The 22,600-nt window shown below is 45.0% G+C and overlaps 1 protein-coding gene across 9 annotated transcripts in view; it reads right to left on the bottom strand.

The window, feature by feature from the left end:
• Positions 1-7,644: 7,644 nt before the first annotated feature.
• The window catches only part of LOC105497686 (regulatory factor X4), a 178,421-nt gene continuing 163,465 nt past the window's right edge, over positions 7,645-22,600 (bottom strand). For 8 of the 9 annotated variants that reach the window (XM_071071193.1, XM_011768962.2, XM_011768960.2 and 5 more), the window contains 3 exons: positions 21,357-21,519; positions 18,165-18,303; positions 7,645-9,223 (listed from right to left, as the gene is read on the bottom strand). In XM_071071193.1, coding sequence (XP_070927294.1) covers positions 8,951-9,223; positions 18,165-18,303; positions 21,357-21,519 — 575 coding nt within the window. In that variant the 3' untranslated portion in view covers positions 7,645-8,950. The remainder of the gene's footprint in view (positions 9,224-18,164; positions 18,304-21,356; positions 21,520-22,600) is intronic. The other variant, XM_071071192.1, reaches the window with a different exon arrangement.

Genomic DNA, 22,600 nt, shown 5'->3' on the forward strand with positions numbered 1-22,600 from the left:
TGTGCAAATCATCCGTTGGGCATACTTCCAAAGATTCTGATTCAGTTGATCTGTGGTGAAATCTGGATACTGGTAGTTTTAAAAGCTTCTCAGTTGATTTGAATAAGCAGCTAGTATTGAGAACCACTGGATCAATATTTTGATAGAGTATCTACCGCTGAATTGGTTTTTTGATGGACCCCCAAACTCATGTTCATGTATCTCATTAGTCTTTGAGAAATAACCTGACGATATGAAAGTTATTTTTTTGGCCAGGCATGGTGGCTCATGCCTGTAATCCCAGCACTTTGGGAGGCCGAGGTGGGTGGATCACCTGAGGTCAGGTGTTCGAGACCAGCCTGACTAACATGGAGAAACCCCGTCTCTACTAAAAAAAAAAAAAAAAAAATACAAAATTAGCTGGGTTTGGTGGTTCATGCCTGTAATCCCAGCTACTCAGGAGACTGAGGCAGGAGAATTGCTTGAACCCGGGAGGCGGAGGTTGCGGTGAGCTGAGATCACGCCATTGCACTCCAGCCTGGACAACAAGAGCGAAACTCCATCTCAAAAAAAAAAAGTTATTTTTATTTCATTTTTTACCAAGAATTCTGTCTCAGCCGAGCGCGGTGGCTCATGCATGTAATCCGAGCACTTCAGGAGACCAAGGCAGGTGGATCTCTTGAAGTCAGGAGTTCGAGACCAACCTGGCCAACATGGTGAATCACCATCTCTACTAAAAATACAAAAATTAGCTGGGCGTGGTAGTGCATGCCTGTAATCCCAGCTACTTGGGAGGCTGAGGCAGGAGAATCTCTTGAACCTGGAAGTCAGAGGTCGCAGTGAGTCAAGATGTGCCATTGCTCTCTAGCCTAGGTGACAAAGCGAGACCCACTGTCTCAAAAAAAAAAAAAAAAAAAGAAAAGAAAAAAAAAAAAAGAATGTAATCTTCCTTTTATAGCAAAGTTACTTAACATAGTTTTATCCTTTAACCCATATTTAGTACTCACTGGAGCACAGCATTGTCTTAGATACCATAAAAAAATTTTAAAAGTAGAAATAATTGATTCTGTCCTTTGGGAATATAAGAAACAACTAAATAATACAGTGATCTTTTTTACTGATAGGAAAAAAAAAGTGAGCATAGTACTGTGTAAATCAAAGCAAGATAAACATTAATGGGAAGGAGAGTAGTCAGAGTAGTCTTCTTGAAGGAGGTGATCTATAAAGAGGGATGGTAGAGAGAGCATAGAGGGCTCCAAGACAGGGGGAAATACTGTGAGAAAGGGTCAGGAGGCCAAAATTAACAAGATGCTTGTTGAGAAATGATACCAAGTTGGTTGAACTTGAAAGCCAGCAATGGAGATTTCTTAGAGGTCAGTGGGAAAGGAAAAGTTAAATGTGAGAGATGTTTCATAATCAATGATGACTCTATAACCAGCCAGTCCAACTTCAACTTACAACATGTTGCATTCCTGAAAACGTTACCTTACAATGCTGTATGACATAAAATTAAATAGAATTGGGAGACAGGAAGGGAGAGTCTGTTGCTGACTGTCTTCACATCTTTATGCACATTATTTTATCTCTATCTCATAAAATTAGAGTTGGACTAGATGACTTCAAGGGGTTTTTTTTTTTCCAACTCTTAAAAATTTACTTGATTCAGCCTTTCAGCACCTTTATGAGGTTCCTCAGTAATATTCACTGTATTCTGATTGCTTAAATTGAGTCCATGCCGTTAGTCCTAGGCAAATGTCCTTCTAGTTGTTTAATATTGATTGGCTACCCACAGTGGGACTCTTAGATTAAGCACACAAAATGGGCTCTGCCCTTTAGGAGTTTTTATTTACCCAAGAGCAGGAATGTGGGTCAGACCTATTTGCATCTCGCTGACTTGGAATCCCATCCAAACACCTCTTGGGAAAACCAGCGCTTTGGGTGGCAATGCTGTCATGTGGTGAAAGAACCCAGACTGAGAACTGGAAAACCTGGTCTTTAGCCCTGACTCACTGTGTGAGTCTCAGAAGCCGATCATTTGTCAAATTCCTTGAAACCCTTCTGGCAACCAATTTTTTGTATCTAACAGGAAAACCTGAAGCCAAAAGACTCTAGTTTGAATTTTAACTCTGGGTGTACAGGGATAAATCACTTGCCGTCTTTGAGCACCGATTTTTCTCAACGTAATGAGCATAATTATACCTACTTTGCAGTAAGTTGGAAGGGTTAAAAGAGATGGCTGTCAAAGTGGCCAGCAAGGCGGACCTGGCGTGGAGTAGCCACTAAAATGTTAGCTGAACTGGAATGAAAAATGCAACCTTCCTTAGAAAGATGTGAAGATTCAGGGCTAAACATCTTGCTGTTCCTATGGATGCACAAATGCATGAGTTTTGATGTTGCTGCTGTTGTTTTTAACAATAGCAAAGTGATTCCAATGCGCTGCTTTCGTCTTTAGACTTTGAAGTTAACATTTTAACACTGACATGCTGTAAGACAGTTTTCGGATAGTGACTGTTATGTGTATGTGTGTGTAAATAGGAATCTAAAACACTCTTTCAGTACCCCCTTCCCATATCGATGCCTTTGCAATTAAGTTTATTGAGATTCACATGTCAGAGGAAATATATTCTCACAACCTTTCTTCCCACCACCTCTTTTGCAGTAAGGCATTAATTTACTTACCAACATTTGATTAAACTCTTAAGGTTCAACCCTAGGAGGAGGTGGCGGTGGACAAAGGATTATTGTCATTCATGATCAACACATTTTAGTCTTCCCCTCGAGTTGCCTATGAAGGATTAGCATTTCCCTGAAAGGAGGAGGACAGAATAAATTGCGTCTACCGCCAAAGAACTGCCAGCTCCTTTCAGCTGGGGGCACATACCGGGAGCTTTTCCCATATTAGTCAGCTTTATCTCAACTTTTGGGCAGTGCCTACATCTGAATTTCATGGGTTTCAGGGTCAGTCAAAACAGAATTGTAGGGCTGTTGAGGTCAGAGGCCACCTCTGTCAAAGGGTAGTGACCTTAACAGCAAGAGGTAGCCAGTCTCCTCCGTGCTCCTTCCTCCCCCACCCCAGTGACTTCATTCTAGTGAATGCTTGGCTCATTGCACGCCCCCCTGCAGAGCTTTTTTTTTCGACCTGGTAATAAAAATCCTCTGTGACCTGGTATTTTTTTTTCATTATTATTGATTTTCTTTTATTCCTGTTTCTATATAGAATAACCAAATCTCGGTCATACATAATGCACTGGTTTGTATGTACGTTGGGAAATGACAGAGGGAAAGGTAGTCTGCTATTTATTTACAGTGAGCAGAATGCCACCTCTGGTTTAGGGGAAGATCTGGTGCCCAGCTTAGAAACTGCCTGCATTTTGTGAGCACAAAAATTTCCCAAAACTTTTGAAACTCTCTTCCACCCCAGTAAGTTCTATTACCGCAGTCAAGGTTGATTTTTAAAACTGCAGAACTGCTCAGGAGAGGCGAATGGAAGTTGGGATGGGGTGGGAGGGTGGGAAGAAAAGTAGGAAGGAGGAAGAGTGTGCTTTGGTAGAAAAAGCACAGACAGGCTCTGGAGTAGTATTTCTTTTATTGTGTTTTAAAAATTAATATATAGAGAGAGACAGAGTCTCACTGTGTTGCCATGGTCTTAAACTCCTGGCCTCAAGTGATCCTTTCTCCTTGGCCTCCCAAAGTGCTGTGATTATAGGTGTGAGCTACTGTGCCTGGAGTAATTTTCAGATCCCAGCTCTGCCCCTTAAACTGTAACCTTCAGCAAGGCATTAAGCTGCTCATAGTCTCCGTTTCTTCACCTGTAAACGGAAGCAATTATGCCACTGGTATTGCAGGGAACTTGTGAGAAACAGACATGGCGAGTCTAATGTGCCTGGTACAGAGAAGACTTCAATAAATGGGAGACTCCGTGGATTAAGGCAGATCTATTTCAGAAATGTGCCCCTGAGTGTGAGGTGAGGAAAGAGTGTTGCAGACTTCTCATTTAAAGATCATCCTTCTGCCTCAACTATATTTTGGTTCTTAAGACACCTTGCAGTTTATTGTTTCTGAGAGGTATAGCATATGCCAAGACATTCTGGATACTGTCCCTCACAGGGGCACAGTTTGATAGTTCCTTGAGAAGTTACTCTTTTAAACTTCACTCAGAGGCTTTTCTTTTCTAGGAGAAGACATAAATACCAAGTATCAGCACTTCAACTCTTTCTAAGGCTGATTCTCTTACCCCTGCTGTCACGGTCAGACCTCATTATTTTTCATAATAGATTTTAAACAGCTGGTTTTAGCTCTTGAGGCATTTATGATGAGAAAGGGAGGCATATAACTGGGGAGTCCTATTTCTCCCGCCCACCATCTCTCTTCACCCACACTCCTTTCCTAGCAACAGCTCTTTCTTCATCTCTTGTGGCCCACGTCTTCCGTCCCACCTACACCACAGCAGCAAAATATGGGGGTGAGAGGGTGGCGGCAGGGTTGGGGGAGGTTGAGACACAGGAGGGGGATTGGGGGAAGAGCTTCAGGGAGGAGGCTGGTGAAGCACAAAAGGTTCTGACCTCCTTGGAACAAGAGGAAGCCCCAAGCACTGTGTCCAAGCTGGCTTAGCTTGGGAGGCTGCCAAGGAACTGAAGCAGAGAAGTTCCAGGTTAGAAGGGCAGGCAGCAAAGTGGTAGGGAGGTGGGGGTAGCTGAAGGGAGAACAGAACAGCGCAGTTTAGGGAAAGGTTTGTCAGCTAAGGGAAAACTATGCACGGTGTAGGTTACGGTGGAGTGCCAGTACTTGCACAGAGCATGGTTCTCCACTCTGGACAAACAACGCTGCAAAAGAGAAACTTGGGCCACATGTTCAGGGAATAGTAGTAGTTCCTGAAGTTTAGAACTTGAGGGTGGAAGGGATCGTGTTTCTCAACCTTGACTGCATATTCAGTCACCTGAGGAGCTTAGGAAAATACTGATGCCTGAGTCACGTTCCAAGTCACTATTCATTGTGGGTGGGACCTATACATCAGTATTTTTGTCTTTATTAATTTATTGAGACAGGTCTCTGTCCCCCAGCCTGAAGTGCAGTGGCCCATTCATAGCTCACTGTAAGCCCAAATACCCGGTCTCAAGTGATCCTCCCACCTCAGCCTCCTGAGTAGCTAGGACCGCAGGTGCGTGTCACCACAACTGGCTAATTTTTAAATTTTTTGTAGGGATAGGGTCTCACTATATTGCCCAGGCTGGTCTCAAACTCCTAAGCTTGAGCTCAAGTGATCTACCCATCTCGGCCTCCCAGAATGCTGGGATTACAGGTGTGAGCCACCATGCCCGGCCTTAATTGTTTTCTAATCTTGCAAGTCTGCCTTTAAGCAGTGCAAGAGGTTGGAACAAAATAGCTGTTTGTTTTTGCTATCTTTCCTTCTCTAGATTCACTTCAGACATTTCGACTTTACTTTAAAGCAAATATTAAGGCCAGTTTTGAAGAGAGAGGAAAATTGCCAAACACTGCTCTCCAGAGTTGTACAAGGGAGGATGGGGTTGGACTCATGAGCCTCACTCTGTGTTATAGCACCAGCTGGTGGAGCCAGTGCCTTCTCTCCTGTGGCTCCCTCCCTGAATCACTGCCCAGCTGCCAGTCTTCTCCGTTTTTTGTTTTCCCTAAACAGCCCATCCATCCTCCTCATCCAGCTCTGCCAGCCCTGGTCCATCAGTGCAGACTGTAAGTTGGAATGTCATAATCATGTAACACACCTGCTTGAGGTCCAGAGTGGGGAGGTGAACCGTTCAAGGTCACATGGCAGTTTCCACAATTTCCCCTCCCCCATTTGGGTTGGACTTACTCCATGGCAAACATTTTGGGTTGGTCTGTGCCTGGGTTTCAGTCTCAGAGGGGCGACAAATTCTCTTTCTACCCAGAGCTGGGGTGTACCAGAGGCCTGACAAAGAACACAGCAGGATGGAATCTGAGGACACCAGAGGCCTGCAATGTGGGTGAGCCATCCTGGCTGCTCTTCATGACTTCAGCCAGTTTCAAGCTGGCAGAGTTCTTTTCAGAAAAAGTCCTAAGAGGGGAGGGTCCCTTTACTGCCAAGACTCTTCTGTTCTTCCCCTGACAAGTGACTGGCCCCACTCCCAGCTGCCAACCTTGCCCGAATTTCCCGTTCTGGTGACTGACTGGGAGCTATCAGAGGGAAAGAAGGTGCATTTGAGTCATGTGCTCACAGCAGCTGCCGCCTTTTCCTATTCAGATCTTTCCTGGTTCCAAAGTTGAAAGTTTTAAAACAATTGGGAACATAGGTACTACTCGGCTCCCAAGAGGTAGGCACCTGGTGCTCTGGAGAGGAGGCCCAGTGGCCTTTTGCCTTCATCTGAAGCTGCCTTCTTTTCCAGGGTCTTGGTTGTGCTGTGAAAGGGAGGCACACATTTTCTTCCTTGCAAAGTTCCTGAGGTGACCTGTTCTATGGGCTTCAGACCCTTGTTGATTATGACTCGTTTTGCCTAAAGATTTGTGCAGTTAATGAGCTTGTGGCTGTTATGTGTAAATGGGTGTCCTATGCCCTCGTTACCTGACTAAAGAATTTGGTGATTACTTTTTTGTGCTTAGTAAGTAAAAAGTCTGACTTCCTACACCCTTTCATTTATTTAAGGGAGCTCTGGCTTTGAATTGTAAGAGAGACTGGTCTGGTCACTCTTAGGTTTATTTTTGGCAGTGACTAAATCTGAAATTTCATTCTTCCTTTTCTTTACTTTCCTTATATGAAAGCCAATTAATGGATTGTGGACAAAAGATCAAACTAATTGACCATCAGAAAGTGAAATTCAACATCTGCTTTCTTTTTGTAGAACAACATAGCTAAATATAAGGGGATGTTCTGTATTTAATTTTAATCTTAAAAATCATGTTCAGGTATAAATATATTACGTAATAGCAAGTAAGAACTTGGCTTTAAATATAAATCTTTCAAAATGCAAATTGAATTGTCAAGTTCTCATGCCTTTTAGTTAATATACTCACTACTCCCATTTCTGGACATCTGTGGTTCTGAACTTCTCATAGATCCTAGACTCTTAATGTTTGAGAAAAACACCATCATTGTACTTTGATACCCCACTCCTCTCAACCCCAGAATAAAAATACTGTGCTGGAGAAGAATTTGTTAATACTTATTAAGTATTCAGTAATGTTACTATTCTGTTCCAGAAGTTTATTAGCATTTAAAGCACTGCACTTGAAATATCTTTACACCCAGTGATCATTAAAGCATAATGAACTAAGGGATCTCTTAATGGTGTTGGTATCGAAGAATAGTATTCCCTATAAGAGCTGAAAGGTTCCTGCCTTTGGGTGACACTAACCACTGTGCAAACTTACGACACATCTCTGTGTGTAGAAGAACTAGTCCCCTACAAACCTCTATCAGACTGTAGGTACTATTTTTACTTAATCATTATTCAAGGACAGGATGTGTGGTTTATACACATTTTAATTATTATATGACAAGATGATGGGGAACTGGATAAACACAGCCATATAAGACTACTTAGTTTTTCCCTGCCTACTTACACCCTAAGTATTCAGAATGTTATTTATACACACACACACACACACACACACACACACACATACACACACACAGAGGTCATGTCAAATGAAAAGTCAGAAGAAAGCAGGTTATTTCAATATTTTTTATTTGAGTGTGAAACCATTCATATCTTGCACAACTGTACAGATAAAACTATTTCCATTTTAGCTGTAGACACAATTATCACACTGAGTGGTGTGATCAAAGATTTTATTTACAGAACAATTGCTAAAACATCCGATGTCGTATTTCCATTTATTTCTTACCCATAGGGTAATAGGTCCACCATAATTGCTTGGTGCATTTTATAATACAGAAAGAAAACCTATATTAATCTCTAACAAACCTCACAAATTACTACAAATCTGACAGAAAAATGCCTACAAAAAAATTCTCCAAAAGTACAATACATTTTTATTTCCACACATACACAGTATAGTATAGGCTCAAAGGCACAGCTTTGAATTTTTTTCTATCAAAGTGTCGGATATTATTATAGTTTTATGAAGGAACCATGAAAGTCATTTTCACACTTGGTGCTTGGTAAGTTAAAGTTTGTTCCATCCAGTTTCACAAAGTTAACACAGCAGAGCTGAGTGTGATACTCAATGCCATAAATCCACATTCTCATAGAACTTAAAAAAAAAAAAAAACCTTCCTGCCTTTTGCTGACACTAGCCATTGTGCAAACTTAAGACAAATCCTTGTATGTAGAAGAACCAGTCTCCTACAAACCTCAATCAACTTAAGGCAATACAGAACAGACCTCTTCCTTCCCTCAAGACAGTGCTTACATTCCAAGACAATGCAGGTACTGTGACAGATGTGGGTTATGACAGATAGCTCCCCATTTAGCCCTGGTGCTCCAGGAAGCAGTGATGATACCACCAGGAAGAAGGGATGTGCAGAACACGTCTGAGGGCTGTTCCTTGTACAGTACGATGACAGACAGATGGCAAGGTGAATGCTCTTGGCAAATTATGTGCCCATCCAAGAACACAAACCAGATTCTGTCTCCAGTATCCATCCTTCAAGACTAAAGAGATTTTGTCAACAGGAAAATCAGTAGCTTACTAGAAGTGGTTGCCAACACAAAGCAAAGTCATGGAACAGAGGGAAAAGGCACAGAATGGCCTGCCCGAGATAGTGCTCTATAGAAACAGTCAAGTCTGGCTTGGCTACAGAAACCCAATCCCGCTGACTTTTAGTAAGTCCTGTTTCTGAACTAAAGTTTATTCATCCCACATTGAATCCCATCCTCATGTTCATTAGGAAAATGGACACTTAGGAATAGCCCATGAGTTACAATGTATAGAGATAAAGTCTTCTGGGGGATGGGTGTTGGGTTTATTATTATTAATAATTATTATTAATATTAAATATGGATGCCTATGATAGCAGTCATTTAGCCCATCCTGTAGAGGCCTCTCCGTTGATGTAAGCAAAGCCAGGAAAGTGTTGCATGTGCTCATACTCAGAATTCCTGCGCGTTGTCAGGGGTGTATACATGTCACTAGAGTTTCCGTACCTCGTGGAATGCACAGACGGGCTTGTGTAGCACGTGTTGGCGGAGGGCACCTCTGGCCAGCGGGGAGTGACTGGGGTAGGATGCAGTCTGGGAGTACTGCTCATCAAACAAGGTTCCATCCGGGAAGTGGGGCTATTAAAAGGGTACTTGTTGAGGGGAAAGAAATTCCACAAAGTAAAAATTAGCTTGAAGTTGCATATACACAATATCAGTCATGTTTATAGTTTAAGTTAAATTTCTTAAGATGCTATTAATGAGAGCTGATGGAGAGGAATCACTGAACTTCTGCAAGATTGAATCTTGGTCTTAGGGAAGTCAACAGGAGAAATGCAAAAGATTTCATAGCCTGAGTTGGGCTGGTGTTTACTCATGCGGTTATACTGGCTTTCTGTTCCTAATCTGCAATATCTTGGGAAGTCAAACCCAAAATGAGAAATAGCCACACCAGGAATACAGAAAAGTGTGTGTTTGTCACACGCACAAATACACTAGTAACTGCATGTCCAGATAAATAAATATGGATGTACAGATGGATGGTAGTGAGTTTTATTGTTAGTTATGGAGATGTGATAGGTCCTAGTCCATCAACCCAAGAGCATAACACTGCCAAGTAAAATACAATGACGTTATTAAAAAATAACATTTTACAGTTGAATTCAATTATAAACTTCAGCCTAAAAGCAGGCTTTTGAAGAGGAAGCAAGTCAACAATTTCAAAGGTTATTATTAGTGCCTATCATTTAGAGAATGTCTTTCTTTTTGGCTCACATTTGCTGAACTCCTGGAAGATACACGAATAGGAATTGGACTTGGTGTGAATGTGGAGGAACGAGTCAAGAGAAACCAATTGAGAGCGGCGGGGAGGGGAGCTTTTGTGCAGGTCAGAGGAACAGGTGTTAGTAGCTACAAGAAGAGGGGAAGTAGTTCTAGAAAGGATTAGGAGTAAGAGAAGTGCTTCTGAAGTGCTGCTTCTTTTACATTCTTTTCTGTTACCAAGACAGCTATGCAAATAAGCCCGGGTTAGTAGGATCAGAGGGGAGGAAGGAGAGGAGCTATGGGCTCCCTTTGAGAGCTCCCAGTCTGCAGGCCAGTCAGCACAAAGATTTCTTTGCTGTGCTGAGGGATACCCCACCAAGGACAGGAGCCAATCAACAAGGATGGCCAGAGCAGCGAGGAGGAGAGTGTGTGAATGTATGAATTCTTCTGCTCCCCATCTGTCTTCCCTGACAGTTGGAAAGTGGAGCCCCAGGAGATTAGGTGGGAGGCTGCCTCCTATGAGGGAGACAGACAGGCTGAAGCCTAGACAGCAGGGAGAAGGGGCTATGACAACAATGGCTGCTCCCTGGAGTCTAGGTGGCTACAGGGAACTGCTCTTCCTCTGTGAGTGAGAGCCTAAGGGGAGCTGGGGCAGGTGCTTAGGCCTGAAGCATGCAAAGAGAACCAGCAATTCAGAGGTCAAGAAAGAGGGATCCTAATTCGAGTAGCGAGGGACTTTTCCCCCTACATAGGATGGCATGCCTTACATAGCAAGAGTACAGCCACTTCACAACCAAAAGAACAGTTAGAAAAGACGGAGAAGGGCGTAGGTGGTGTCTGGGAACTCAAGGGAGAAGGCACCAAGGGCTGTTGCCAAGGAGACCATGGACAGCACGCCAAGGCTTTCCTAATCCCAAATCAGATCAGAAACACTGGCACATACCCCTGTGCTCTGCATCATGGGAACCTGCAGGATGCTGTTTGTGTGGCAGCAGTGGTGGACTCTCAGGTCTGCACAGTGGGATTCTAGCACAGGAACTGCTCTAAATCCCAGTGAGACCATAGTAAGATTGGGCCCTGTCCCAAAAAACCAAGATCCCAGGTGTATTAAACAGATAACATTAGGAACTATTACTACAAAACGATCCTTTTTCAGAAAGGTTGCTGGCCCCACCTGATCTTCTCTCAAGTGAACTCCTGGGTGTCACCTCACCTCCTGGTGCTCTTCCTGGCACAGAGGCCTCCCTTCTGGTCCCATGGCATGCCAAGCTGGTTCCAACTCAGGGAATTCTGTCCTACCTGTTCCTTCTGCCTAGAACCTTCTCTACCACCCCTACCCCGGCTCCTGCCATACCTGCCATTTTGTCATTCTTTCTAGCTCAGCTTAAATGTCACCTCCTCAGAGAGACTTTTCTGGAACCCTATCTCAAGAACCTAAATACCCCAGCCTGTGCCTCTTGGGCCGGGGCCTTACCATCCTGCCTGGCAGCTAGCTAGGTCTTTCTTTTGGCTTATATTCATATACTCCTGATGGGGCTTTGCTGTGTTCAACACCATGTGCCCAACATCTGGCATGGTGCCTAGCACCTAGCAGGTGCTAAATAATAGTTAGCAAATGAACATTGGGACATTACTACTAGAACGAATTTTAGGAATCCTGGGATCCAACCCCATGTTGTACAGATGAGAAAGCCAGGCCCCATGAGATCACGTGTCCTGCCCAAAGTCACACAGCAAGCTAGTGGAAGAGCTGGCATAGAAACCCAGTTGGGGAGCATGCTTTCCCCACATTGATATGACCGTCCCAAAGGAGGCTGACCTGCCACTGCCAAGTTACCCAGGAGCAGGAGAGCACTCCCTTTTTGGAGGCCAGCCCATTAGACTTTAATCTCTCTGCTGCTCTTCCTTCTCTAAGCTCCCTCTTCCCCGACAGAGCTCTGGGGCCTTAGAATTCTCACCTGGCCTCAGCTTGCTGGTTCCAACAGAGTCCGCCTTGCCTTGGCTCGTGTAAGTAAAATGTCACAGAATGGACTTGGGCTCTTTCCCACAGAACCCGAGAGTGTGGCTTTTGTGCCTAGTCAAGGACCCTCGACACAGCTGTGCTCAGAAGTTGTGTCATACACTCAAAAGAGTAATTGCCTGGAAACGAGACTGGCTCAAAATATCTCTAATGTGACAATAAAATTCTGTTACCACAGAATCCAGCATGGAAAATTCTGTCCTGTTAGGTCAGCTAATTGCAAATGAGTCAGTGACTCGTTTTCCCTGTAGTGAAGAGACCATTGAAAGGCCAGTTAGCTGAAGTGCTCACTGCCTTGGCTTGGTCATTAACATGACCAATGAAGCTTCTATTTAGTCTGGTGGGAGTGGCAGAGGCTGGCCCATGGCACCCGCCTCACCTCTCACACTTTACATCCGGTTTCATGCAGGGTCCTTAAGCATGCTGGGCACAAACTCCGGGGTCCAGAGATCTCTGCTGGAATAAGGCACTTTTTGTTGAGGGCCCGTAACAGGAAGTTACCATTCTCTGGATTAAATCATATGCTGTTGCTACTGATTTTAAAAAGGACATAAGTCACCAGTTTACCACCCCTTGAGAGGAGGGTATGAGGGGTGCCTGTGTGCACGTGTGTGTGCCTGCACACACAGTCCAACGTTCATCAGATGCCTATGGCATAAGCCCATCTCAGCTACGATTGACTCTTGGTCTCTTTGGAACCATATTAGGAAGATCTATTTTGAGAAATGACTCTCCACACCAAGGGCTGACTTTCCTACACATGGAGAGGGAAGAAAGAGCCCTTTATTCCTGACCCCTTACCAAATGAGCTGCTACTTGAACAAGGGGTGAAAGGTGGTCCAGTCAGGAGCACAAACTGTTTTCCTATGAAAGGCAGCTCTCACTGCACCAAAGTACTGCCAGAGGGCTCACCCCTAGCCTCTTAGCCTCTTCTCTTAGCCTCTTCTGGAGAAGGATGTAGTTCCCAAAAATTCTTTGTCAGACAGTCCACATCTGCTGAGCTTTTTTTTTTTTTTTTTTTTTTTTTGAGACAGAGTCTTGCCCTGTCACCCAGCCTGGAGTGCAGTGGGGTGATCTCAGCTCACTGCACCTGTGCCTCCCAGGCTTAAGTGATCCTCCCACCTGAGCCTCCCAAGTAGCTGGGACTACAGGTGTGTGCTACCACTCTCAGATAATTTTTAAATTTTTTGTGGAGATGAGGTCTCACTACATTGCCCAGGCTGATCTCGAACTTCTGGGCTCAAACGGCCCCCCTACTGGAATTCCTGGGCTCCCAGCCTCCCAGAGTGCTGGGATTACAAGTGTGAGCCACCATCCCCCCGCTGCTGAGGTTTTAAAGTCAGGATTAGTTAAGTTATTACATGTGAAACACTTAGAACTCCTGTGTAGTAAGTTTTCAAAATGTGTCAGCTGTTATTAATGTTATTTTTAGAATCATAGGGTCATGGTCCATTAATGGTAGGAAGAGCCTTAGTGACTAACCATCTGGTTCTACCTCTGGTTTTACAGGTGAAATAATTAAGGTCAAGAGAAGGGAAATGATCTACTGCAATCACACAGCAACTTAGTACCAGTCATTCATTTGTTTCATTGACAAGTATTTACTGAGCACTCACTGAGGGCCAAGCTCGGTGCTAGGCCATGGGAATATAATGGGGAGAGAAAAAGGACTTGGTGCTTGCTTTCACAGAGCTAGTACAGTGAGGGAGACAGATCTTAATTATAAAATTACCCTAAATATGATAACTGTGGTGTTACAAAGGATAATAATAAAATGTGTTAACTATGAGCCAGGCCCTGTTCTGACCTTTACTAACTCACTTGACCCTCACTACAACCCTATGAAATAGATACCATAATTATCCTCATTTTTCAGATGAGAAAATTGAGGCACAGGGCTAATTGGAGGCAAAGCTGGGATTTGAACCCAAGGAGCCTGGCTCTACAGTCAGAGATCTTACAACACTATCATTGATTGATTTTTTTTTTTTTTTCTTTTTGGCCCAAGACGCCAACCCGAAGTACAGTGCCCTAAGCAAACGTTGTAGCACCCAGTGGTCCTGGGTTGGTTTGGGCCAGACTGCTGGAGATTCTGTGAGAGGCAGTAATTAGCTGATAAGGCTTGGCCTCTGCCTTTCAGATGATAAATAAGGGACAGCTTTCCAGTCTAAGTGTGATCAAATGGCTTTTGAGCTCAAGGGCCCCAGTTCCACTATGGCTGCTTGACAGGGTAGAGGTTCTATGAACATGTATTGAATGAGGCTCAGAAAGATTTTGTAGCTATGTACTTGGTCTGGTTTATTTTCTCCTTTCGGTTGGACCTGGGAATGGGGAACCTGGAAAGAGGCAGCTTACTTTGATGTGAACAAGTGCAGCACATGTTTTTCCAAAATAATTCAAACCTTACACTGTGAAACCTCATTCATCTGGACTAAGTCAGAAGTTATAAGAATCTAAGCAGGGCTGGGAGGCTTACCTTTGTATTACCCAGGAAGAAAGTATGTATTATACAAATAAGTAGTGTAAATAAAGGCATACACATATTCTATTTTGAAAACAAATGACTTAAAATTATTTTGAGCATAGAAATGCTGGGACCCCTATAATTACTGTGCTTCACAGATGTATCAGCCCTCTAAGGAAACCTAGCTGGCATTGATTTGCAGTAGTTTCAGTTACTTTTGTGCTGATGACCAATTGCATTTCTCCAACCATATTGCATACTTGCAATTTTTCTTCCAATTCAGACTCTCCTTTTCCCTGGTGAGTCTGACGTAGTGAATTGTGATATTCAGTTACTCAGAATTGGAACAGCTTGACCCCTGCTCTGAAAAGCTAAAACTAATTAGCCCTGCAGTGGATTTTCTCTATGCTCAACCTTAAACCAAAAAACCAATAAAGGAAAGAAATAAGGTTATCTTGGGGTGTGTGCTTCTCTTTGGCAACTTGAAACTTACTGAGAATAGCAGCAGTAACCTCTTGAATTTACCTTCCACTCTCCAAAACAGTAGTATTCAGTACCACTGGTTTAGCATTGGGATTGAGAGCTAGAGGATTTGCATTTGAGTCTGCTTTGTCCCTTACTGGATGCATGGCCTGGGGCGCATTACCTTCTGAGGCAGTCTACTTATCTTTAAAAACAGTGAAAAGGCTAGGTGCAGTGGTTCACACCTGTAGCCCTAGCACTTTGGGAGGCTGAGGCAGGAGGATCACTTGAGCCCAGGAGTTTGAGACATGCCTGGTCAACATGGCAAGACTTTGTCTCTACAAAAACACAAAAATCAGCTGGGCTTGGTGGCATGCGCCTATAGTCCCAGGTACTAGGGAGACTGAGGTGGGAGGATCACTTGAGCCCCGAAGGTGGAGGTTGCAGTGAGCCAAGATTGCACAGCTGCACTCCAGCCTGGGTGACAGAATGAGATCCTATCTCCAAAAATGCCTTCTTCCCAAGGTTGTTATGGCAATTAAGTGAGTCTGTATATTTAAATATGCCTAGAACAGTGCTCTGAATAAATGTTAATGAAAACAAAACAAAGGATACTTTGTCTTTAGACAGTACCTTCCCCCAGAGAGGTACCCCGTTTTGAACACTGACCTCACTCATCAACCTAGGTAGAGACCGATGTAATAAATTTCTCTCCACCCTATTTTACATGTGGAGACTAAGGCATAAACCACGAAGTGTGGAGTGTGTGTGTTGAGGGGAATGTCAGAGGCACTCGTCTAAGAGTCACAGGGCATGGTGGCGAAGAGCCTGGCCTAGGACCCTTTGGACTCTCACACCTTGTCTGGATTAAAAGGGCCCTTCCATGGGCTTTCGCGTGTCCTTGGGCCATTCTATTAAGACCAGCTATTAAATGACAGTGTTCCAGTTGGGGACTGTTGTGGCTTCCAGAGCAGGACCTCATGGGCCTTGAGGAGACCTTGGCTTCTTTTTATGGCAATGGCTTTAAAAATATCACCCCAGAAAACCAGCTTCTGCCATTTCATGAGGGGGAATGAGGAAGTGAAGAAGGAGGGAAGACAATGTCCAGAGTTGTGGCTTGATGATGCTGTCTCCCACTGGAGCATAAGCTCTACCAAAGCAGGCATGCTCTGTCTCCTTCTCACTGTGCTCCCAGTGGCTAGTGCAGTGCTTGCACATAGTAGTTACCCAGGAGCCATTTGAGAAATGAATGAATGAATGAGATGCTTGGAGTGTGTGGAGTGATTTAGGCTGTTGCAGCCGTTCTCAGTCATGCAGTGGGTCACAGTGAGGAGCACAGAGTGCCCCCAAGAGAGGGAGCTCCTAAGGAGCTGGCATCTCTGTGTGATACAGTTGGAAACCTGTAATGAATGCCCCAGGTGATGATTTAGTGGAATCAACTTCTTGGCTTGTCTGGGGATTAAACCAGGGCTCCCCTTGGTACTGCAGATGGAAATCAAAACAAACACCTGTTTGCCCAGAGTGCCATGTGTTGTGGATACGTTCTCCTTGGTGCCCTCCTTCAGAGACGAGTCTGTGTGCTAACAGCTGATGTAATTACAGCCTCCACGCTAGCGTCAGTCCTGCCATCTCATTCCTAAACTTCTACAAGTGCTTTGGAGCAGAGCCCCCTGCCTCCACCAGCCCCCCTTCTTGGTTCATTCTGTGGGGACCCTGAGAGCTCTCTTTGTTAATCATAGCTCTAATCTTACCACTCCCTAGCTTCCTGTGCCTGCAGAATAGAGTGAGCATGCTCAGCACACCGTACTATTGTTCATGCTGACGCCACCTCCCATGTACTCATCTGCTCAGTGTACACTTAGTGAATGCCTGCATCTGAGAGGCGGCAGGGGGTGGTGCCTGAGAGCCTGGACAGGAGTCACAGCTCCTGGGTTCAACTCCTCAGGCAGGTTACTGTGAGTCTCACTTCCTTTTCTGCAGGGGTTATCCAAGGGATGTGGAGAGTGCTCAGCGCAGAGCCTGGCATATAGCACGTGTTCAGGAGAAGGTAGCTCCTCTTTTTATAGGTGCCAAGTGCTGTGACTTGAGGATACTGGACTTAATCTTTGCCTTCAGGGAGCTTAGGGTCTCTGTGCGTGTCAAACAGGAAAGTTGGTGATGATAACAGGGTGTGAGAAATGCTACTGAGAGAGGAAACCCAGGGAGTGGCACCTAATAAGGTCCTGGAGGAAGCAAGGGGGTACTTTCAGGAATGCCACAAAGACAGCAAGATGCTTGTCATGAATGCCCAGCAGAAGAAACTGGGGAAGAGACACCCAGCCCGAGGAAACAATATCTACAAAGACACGGAGGAACTCGGCACATCCGAGACAACCACATGAGGGCTGGCATGGCTGGGGGGAGGGAGGGAGTTGGTGAGTAGGCCAAAAAGGTAACGAGTCTTAAGAGACATACTAAGGAATTGAACTTGACCTGGAAAGCGATGACGTGCCAAAGACAGCTAAAGTATCATGGTCAGTTGGGTTTTTTTCCGAAAGACTCCTCTAGCTGCAGTGTCGGGGATGAACCAGAGATGGGGCACTTTTTAGAGGCATAGAGATCATCAGGAAGGCTTCTGTCTTCATCTAGGTTGGATATGATAAAGGCCTGAGCTGAGACGAGCACAGAGGGCATACAGAGATACTTAGGACGCAGAGTGGAACTGGCAACCAGTCGGATCAGAGCCAATGCACAGGAAAGTGTTAGACAGATAGAGTGTCCAGCGGTGGTTTTCCAAATGCAGCCAGGTGCCATGGCCTGTCCATTCCCCACAGACCACGGAGGGCTGGTTTGGCTTATTAGACAGTGCGGAGCCCAAGGAGATATAGGGCCTGAGAGTGATTTGAAAAGGGATCCATTTCAGGAGGATTCTTCCGCTTAAGATTACGTGTGTGGGCTGGATGAAAAGAGCAGACACGGGACACCACGAGACCAGTTAGAATGATGTTGAGAGACCAGTCCTGACAAGACTCCATGAGGGTCTGCACCAGGAGAGTGGTGATGGGAAAGGAGACCCAAGGCCCAGGGTGAGGGTAGCTGCCCGAAAAAGGGCAGCAGACATGCGGCCGATTAGATCTTGGCATGAAGAAGTCAAAGAGAGGATAGAATGAAAAACAAACTGTTTAGCAACCAGGCATGTGAGAGCAAATGGAGCATGAACGCTGGCCGAGCACCCACTGTGGGCCAGCCATTGGAGGCCAGAAATGACGCTGATGAAAAGACTGTCCTCTCCTTGGGGACATACATGCTGCACACACAGCATGCATAACAGTTTATGAACTGTGTTAACCAGATTTGGCACCAAGTATACCAAGGTCTGGGCAAGAAACCAGGACCACTGACTCACCTGTGCAGAGCTCCTGTGGTAAGGGGCATAGTGGAGTGGCCCGGAGATGGCTGTGTCATGAGGGAGGGCCGGATACTGGCTCTGCATGGGGTGAGGATGCTGGTTGCCATAGCTCCCATAGTTATAGCTTCCCGTGTATCTAAAATGCATCAAGCACATTGAATAGTGTGAGTAATAGCAAGAACAGATCAGTTTGACAACTTTTTAAAAACCTCATCTATGTTTTTCCTTTTTCTTTTTTTCTCTCTTTTCTTCCCCCTTCACCCCCCAACCCCATTTTTCATTCTTTCGTCTTTTTTTTTTGTTTTTTTTTGAATCAGAGTCTCATTCTGTTGCCCAGGCTAGAATGCAGTGGCATGATCTTGGCTTACTGCAACCTCCGCCTCCTGGGTTCAAATGATTCTCCTGCCTCAGCCTCCTGAGTAGCTGGGATTACAGGTGTGCGCCACCATGCCCGGCTAATTTTTGTATTTTTAGTAGAGATGGGGTTTCACCATGTTGACCAGGCTGGTCTCAAATTCCTGACATCAGGTGATCCACCCACCTTGGCCTCCCAAAGTGCTGGGATTACAGGCATGAGCTATCGCGTCTGGCCTCTTCCTTTTGATTCTTACCATTTCCACTTTTGTGGCCTTGTTATGGTTAACTTAAAACCCCAGGCTGATTTTCCTACTCCCTCAACACCTAGAACATACCTCCCTTCCCCCAGCCAGCGTTCAGAGATGAAATCTAGCCCTGAGCCAAACATCATTAGTGATGGAAACCTCTACTCCTGCTGTGTTTAAAAGCCCTGTTGTATCCTGGAATCAAATAGGGATAACAAAAAAGAAACCACTGTGAGATTTATGTTTTTATATCACTCAGGCCTCTGCTTCCACATCATGGGGAAGGATATAGTGGGGTTCTGTAAGCTGTCTCCTGGGGGGATAACACCATGGCATGGTCAAACAGGCATCAAAGACCCCGGTTCTAAGCCAGACTCCACCACTTTCTAGCTGTGACTTTCACGACCCTGTTTCTCACATCCATAAAAATACTGTGCACGGTCATTCTGAGGATCATATGTGTGAACACACTCTATAAACCAGAAAGTCCTGTGTAGACATAGCCTATTATTATCACTGTTCTTCTTAGTAACATCTTTATAGCAAAGATGCTGACCTATGACCATGTGAGTATTTTTTCTGCTATTTCTGCTGAATCAAAAATCTCTCTGAAATAGGGTTTTCAGAGTCTATTCTAAATGTGTGGAAATACTCTCAAAGGCCTCCTGAGAAAATAATGGCTGCCCGATTGACTGCTTGGGAGCACTTGAACCTATGGAAAAGTACACCAACATCCAGGCCTATGCACACTGTCAGGTCACCGCTGTGCTGCACTATGCTGGGCCAACTGTGGAAGGGACCTGAGAGGTCCTCCCCCTCCTCCTCTCATGTACCCCACAACTGGTCTGTTGGAACCTGGCCTGGGAGTGGTCAGGCCCACTGCACCACATGGTAGGATCTCTCTCTCTTTCTTTTTTTTTTTTTTTTTTTTTTTTGAGATGGAGTATTGCTCTATTCTCCAGGCTGGAATGCAGTGGTGCGATCTCAGCTTACTGCAACCTCCGCCTCCTGAGTTCAAGCAATTATCCTGCCTCAGTCTCCTGAATAGCTGGGGCTACAGGCGCCTGCCACCACGCCCATCTAATTTTTCTTTTTTTGTTTTTTTGAGATGGAGTCTCCCTCTGTCGCCAGGCTGGAGTGCAGTGGTGCAATTTCGGCTCACTGCAATCTCTGCCTCCTGGGTTCAAGCGATTCTCCTGCCTCAGCCTCCTGAGTAGCTGGGACTATAGGCGCGTGCCACTACATCCAGCTAATTTTTGTATTTTCAGTAGAGATGGGGTTTCACCATGTTGGCCAGGATGATTTCGATCTCCTGACCTCGTGATCCACCCGCCTCGGCCTCCCAAAGTGCTGGGATTACAGGCACGAGCCACCGCGCCTGGCCCATTTTTGTATTTTTAGTAGGGAGACAGGGTTTCATCATGTTGGCCAGTCTGGTCTCAAACTCTTGACCACAAGTGATCCACCCACCTTGGCCTCCCAAAGTGCTGGGATTACAGGTATGAGCCACTGTGCCCAGTCAGGATCTCTTTTTAATATCCTAAGTGCTTTTCAGATCACTGCTCATTAGACATTGAAAGGTTAGTGTCTTTTGATAAAGACAATGCATAATGGCAAAGAACTACGAGGATTCAAGTAACACTTTTGTATGGATTTGTAGTTCATTCATCACAGCAACATCACTCCACACATTTGAAAAATATATACGTATGGGCAAAACAAATGATGCATCTTTCCAGGGCATAAAGCACCGCTAGAACCTATGGGGAATCCCCTGAACCTCATGAATAACTGCAGCCCTAAAGGGACCTCCAGCCCTCAGGTGAGGAAGCCCTTCTCTAAGTGGAATCATAAAAGACTTGAACTAAGATGGCGCTCTGTAAGTCTGCAATTTGTACAAAGAGCCAGCCGGGAGAACTGCGGAAAGGGGTTTTCAGCTGAGGCGTTAAAGGAGTGAAGAGGGAGGAACACAGGCTGTGGAGTCAGATATGTGCTCAGTTAGGTCCTACCATCTGCCAGCTGTGTGACCTTGGGGAACTGAAGAGAACCAAATTTCAATTTCCTCATCTAAAATGGGGTCACTAACACCTTCTTACCTACCTACCTACCCTGGTTGTTGTGGGGATTACACAATACAGTGCTCACGATATTGTGGGAACTCAGCAAAGGGTAGCACCCTTCCTGTTCTTTAAGAAAATAGCTGTTAAGGAAACCCCTCTTTAGATCTTTTTTTTTTTTTTTTTTTTTTTTTTTTTTTTTGAGACGGAGTCTCGCTCTGTCACCCAGGCTGGAGTTCAGTGGTGCAATCTCGGCTCACTGCAACCTCTGCCTCTCAGGTTCAAGCAATTCTCCCACCTCAGCCTCCCAAGTAGCAGGGATTATAGGTGTACGCCACCATGTCTGGCTAATTTTTGTAGTTTTAGTAGAGACAGGGTTTCACCACGTTGGCCAGGCTGGTCTCGAACTCCTGACTTAAAGGCCCACCTCGGCCTCCCAAAGTGCTGGGATTATAGGGTGTGAGCTGCTGCACCCATCCTCTTTAGATCAAATTTTAAAAGTCCAGCAGCATCCCTGGAAAGTTACCTACCCATGTTCCTCTCTGTGGGGATAAACTGGTATCCTGTGTGTGACGGAGGAAGAAGGCACATGAGTGTTCCTCATACAGGGCAGCTGTTGGGAGTTCTCAGCTGGGGACCCAGCAGCCGTCGTCACTGTGTATGTGAGAGACCACGTGTATGACTGCATTGCTCCTGCAGAGACAAATTAAGACGTCTCGATCATTAACAGTTCTCACATCCCTTGTTCTTCCTTACTTTAGTGGCTTCCCTTTGTTCTTAAGTTGAAGGCCAAAATCTTTACAAGACATGTATCTCTGACTCTGCTGAGCTCACCAGAGGCATCCCCCATCCCCTGTCTTTGTTTTATCTGGTCCAGCCACATTATCTTTCATCGTCTCCAGAGCACCACAGTTCCCAGCACCTCGGGGCCTTTGCACATGTTTCTGCTGCCTTATTACCCACTCATTCTTCCTCTCACAGTCCAAAAAGCTGTCGTCTTCCTAATCCCAGACTAGGCCAGATCCCTCACTGTACTGTAGGCCTAAGTGGTACCTACTGCAATTTGTAATCCTACACCCATTAGTGAATGTGATTTGATTAATGGTCCCCTCACCAGACAGAAAGCACCAAGAGGGTAGGGGCCTGGCCAGGATTTTGGCCACCAGTGGATTCCCAGTGCTTAGTACAAAGCCTGGCCGCCAAAGGACTCAATAAAAATTTTAGAAGGGAGAAAAGGGAAGGGAAAGATAAGAAGAAAGGAAGGGAGGGCCAGAAGGAAAAGGAAAGCCTGGGGAAATACAGCCTAGATAGGCACTGCCAATTAACTTTTCAGTGCTTAACTCAACAGGTATTAAGGATCCAACAAATTGCTTTAAGCAAACATAAGTAGATTATTGGGATCTGCCAGCTCAGGTCTTTTTGAAGATTATTAGACAGTGGCCTGGACAGTGACCTATTCTATACAAATTATGAATTCCCTTTGTCTATTTTTTAATTTAATTGGATACCTTGAAAGTGCTAAAGACTGGGGGATAAAAACTTGACAAAATTAAATGCTTAATATTTTATGAGATGGTTAGTTTTTTGTTTTTTGGTTTTTTTGAAACAAGGTCTTACTCTGTCACCCATGCTGGAGTGCAATGACATGATCATGGCCCTCACTGCAGCCTTGACCTCCTGGGCTCAAGAGATCCGTCCACCTCAGCCTCCCAAGTAGTTGGAACTACAGGTATGTACCATCATGCCCAGCGAATTTTTAAATTTTTTTTTTTTT

The sequence above is a fragment of the Macaca nemestrina genome, chromosome 10 (genome assembly GCF_043159975.1).
Source record: "Macaca nemestrina isolate mMacNem1 chromosome 10, mMacNem.hap1, whole genome shotgun sequence".
NCBI classification, from domain to species: domain Eukaryota; kingdom Metazoa; phylum Chordata; class Mammalia; order Primates; family Cercopithecidae; genus Macaca; species Macaca nemestrina.